The sequence below is a fragment of the Ammodytes marinus genome (genome assembly GCF_949987685.1).
Source record: "Ammodytes marinus genome assembly, contig: scaffold_53, whole genome shotgun sequence".
In the NCBI taxonomy this organism is placed as follows: Eukaryota; Metazoa; Chordata; class Actinopteri; order Uranoscopiformes; family Ammodytidae; genus Ammodytes; species Ammodytes marinus.
The window spans coordinates 59,232-62,500 of NW_027648320.1; the positions used below are offsets into that span (position 1 = coordinate 59,232).

General features: G+C 42.0%; 1 protein-coding gene and 1 long non-coding RNA gene across 2 annotated transcripts in view; one reads left to right on the forward strand and one right to left on the reverse strand.

Moving 5' to 3' along the window:
* On the reverse strand, positions 1-1,522 carry LOC307270761. The gene is made up of 2 exons (XR_013845561.1): positions 1,336-1,522; positions 1-1,009 (listed from the first exon to the last, which is right to left on the reverse strand). It is a non-coding gene; the product is annotated as an uncharacterized lncRNA (long non-coding RNA).
* Positions 1,523-1,805: 283 nt separating this feature from the next.
* LOC307270760 (selenoprotein T2-like) overlaps positions 1,806-3,269 on the forward strand; it is a 10,547-nt gene continuing 9,083 nt past the window's right edge. The window contains exon 1 of the mRNA XM_080054644.1: positions 1,806-2,007. Coding sequence (XP_079910770.1) covers positions 1,808-2,007 — 200 coding nt within the window. The 5' untranslated portion in view covers positions 1,806-1,807. The remainder of the gene's footprint in view (positions 2,008-3,269) is intronic.

The following is a 3,269-nucleotide window of genomic DNA, read 5'->3' on the forward strand; positions in this document are numbered from 1 at the left end:
TGACAAAAATATTCAAATAGTTTATTTACAGACAAAACAATTATGAATATATTTTCTCAACAATGATATGAAAATGAGTTTTGTTTTAAAAATATGTTGAAACATTGCACTTTGTGGGAAATCATCAAATGCAAAGTGTAGCAAAATCAGACAAGAAGTTTTTGACACTGAATATGGCAGACCCATTGGTCAGTGACATCTTTGATTTGATATGAATTGCAGGCTCTCTGGGACAAAAAAAACCTTCGTTATCAGAAAATACACAATATATTAAATAAAGGCAGCCCCCAAACCTGCGGACAACCACCTTGGCAACCCAGCAAGTACTGTTTAATTGTGATTACTGCACGTATAGAAGAGCTGGAGCTTTTTGAAAAAGCCCACTAAATATGTTCAGATGTATAGCTCTGAGACTCGCTATGTGGAACAGAAGCAGAGTCTCTCATGAGGCTCATTGCAATCAAACATATATAACTGCCCTTAATCCATTTCTTCTGACTGAAAGGTATTTTTCAAGAGGGTCATGGCCGACACACAGCAGTGCAGTAAAGCATACACATTAACACAAGGTACACAGAAACATAAAACTAAAACTAAAAAGAATGATGTGCGAAAACACAGCATGTAGGCTGTGTATCAACATCAGATTTTTGTTCAGCGCTCAGACAGAACGGACAGGTAGCATATTGTGAAGAGATATTCATTGATTTTGACAAAATGTTGTACAAAGTTCATGTGCACCTAAAAATAGAGAAAAACAGTCACTTAATTACACTGATGTATTTGAGGGGACTGAGTCGCTAGTTTAGCCTTTAAGTCTACACAAATACAATGACATCTTGTTTATGTATTATAAAGTATGTAACTACCAACAAAGCACCATTGAACTTGAAGGACGTGCAGGTGTGACAACTTAATTTCTTTAGGCAGCTGATTTGGCTATGGAGACCCAGACCATTTTGTTGATGCAAAGCTCCAAAATGTCATCAGGTGTTCGTAGCTTGCAAATCTATTCACAAAAGACACATCACATAAAAATCATGTTAGTCATTAATTAACATAGTCAAATAAATTATACATTGCCACCAAAATAATGTTAACAGTAACACCTAACCTGTTACCTCATATGCTGACCAGATGCCAGTCTAATTTAATATATAAACAAACACATGTTAATCATTTTTATCATTTACTAATTATCATTCAGATAAGACTTATAAGGAAGCTATTTGGTCTGTAACGTTAAGCTATTTTCTAACCAACAAAATCCTTTGAATAACACAAACATAACATTAGGTAACGAAGTAGGCGAATAAAACATTTGTATTGACTTACCTGATATAGAAGAGCAGGGGGGTGTCTGTTTCAGTCCCAGCTGACTGTTGTAATCCATACTCTCGCTGGAGACGTAACTCCTGTACTATGAGCACTTAGTATTCATGTTTAATGTAGCGGATGCTGATTCTCTTGTTTTTAACTGTGCTGTAATGTCCTGTTTTAAACATTTTGCTGGTGAAATGGTCTCAACATCGGCGGCAGCAAGAGCAGCTAGCTGGCTAGCGCGATATTAACCAACAGAACGGAACAGGAAGAACGTCACACAGCTTAGTGCAGAGCAACCATAGCAACAAGCTGTAGGCGTTTTTGGCCGATATGGGCGTGTTTGGCAGATATGGGCGTTTTTGGCATGTTGGCCGAGCTGCACTGGTAGGCGGCAGCGGCTGCATCTAGACCATATAGCTTATTGTGGTGGTCTGGGCGGAAGGTGCAGCGCGCTAACCCGTCCCCAGACAGAGCTTCCGGTGTCATGGCGGAGTTCGGCCGCGCGGCTCTGCTCGCGGCTCTGCTGCTGTTCTCCGCCCTCACGCTGCGCGACGTGTATCTGGGCAGAACCGCGCTGCAGGCCCAAAGCCCCGAGCTTTCCCAGGACGCCCTGCCGGACTCAGAGCCCGGCAGGGCGGCCAAGGCGTCTCAGTACACGGCGCAAGTGCTGCGGTTCCAATACTGGTGAGTGTTAGCTAGCAGGCTAACAGCTAGGAAAGATGGAGTCAGTGATTCTGGTGAACGCTCATCAGAGAATATCTCCTTGTGATCCTCTACCTGTCTGTCTGTCTGTCTGTCTGTCTGTCTGTGTTAATACACAGCCTGTCTGTCTGTCTGTGTTAATACACAGCCTGTCTGTCTGTCTGTGTTAATACACAGCCTGTCTGTCTGTCTGTCCGTCCGCGTTAATACACAGCCTGTCTGTCTGTCTGTCTGTCTGTCCGCGTTAATACACAGCCTGTCTGTCTGTCTGCCTGTCTGTCTGTTTGTGTTAATACACAGCCTGTCTGTCTGTTTGTGTTAATACACAGCCTGTCTGTCTGTCTGCCTGTCTGTCTGTTTGTGTTAATACACAGCCTGTCTGTCTGTCTGTCTGTCTGTCTGTCCGCGTTAATACACAGCCTGTCTGTCTGTCTGTCTGTCTGTCTGTCTGTCTGTCCGCGTTAATACACAGCCTGTCTGTAGGGTTTTATAGTAGTGTGTTATAATGTGCCTGTCTCTCTCTATATGCCTGTCTCTCTCTGTGTGTTATAATGTGCCTGTCTCTCTCTCTGTGCCTGTCTCTCTCTCTGTGTTATAATCAGTGTTGGGAACGTTACTTTAAAAAAGTAATTAGTTATAGTTACTCACTACTTGTTCCAAACAGTAACTGAGTTAGTAACTGAATTACTTTATAATAGAAGTAACTAGTTACCAGGGAAAGTAACTATCTGCGTTAGCCTACTGTAAAAAAAAAAAAAAAATTGCTGTATGTCAAAAGATTTGGATTTTTCTGAGCAGTTTTCACAAGTCAGTTGACATGAGTAGAACAGACAGGTAGGCCTACTGGTAGGCTACATAACCTTCAATATTTATTGCACATCAACAGACAGCAAGAGGTTTATCCTGCACTTCAAGTATTTTGTTCTCAACAGAAGTAGTAGAGGAAACTGCTGAATGTACCGTGCTGATCTGCTATCACTGATTCACTTCATGTCGGCTAAAACACGTCAGACTATGAAGCATGAGACGCTGAGAGGAGGAGTAAGGATTTATCCTGTTTATTTCCTTCTTTAACATGCACAGCAGCATACAGATCCCAGGAAAAGAACAATAGCAATATTCGGCTCGTGATGACACGCTAAACAGCTGTTGCAACCAGCGAATCGCGGCCGTTTAATAACGTGCATAAATTAGGCTATAATTTATAGAGATCGGGAAACTCCATGCACTTACTCAAAGGGCGA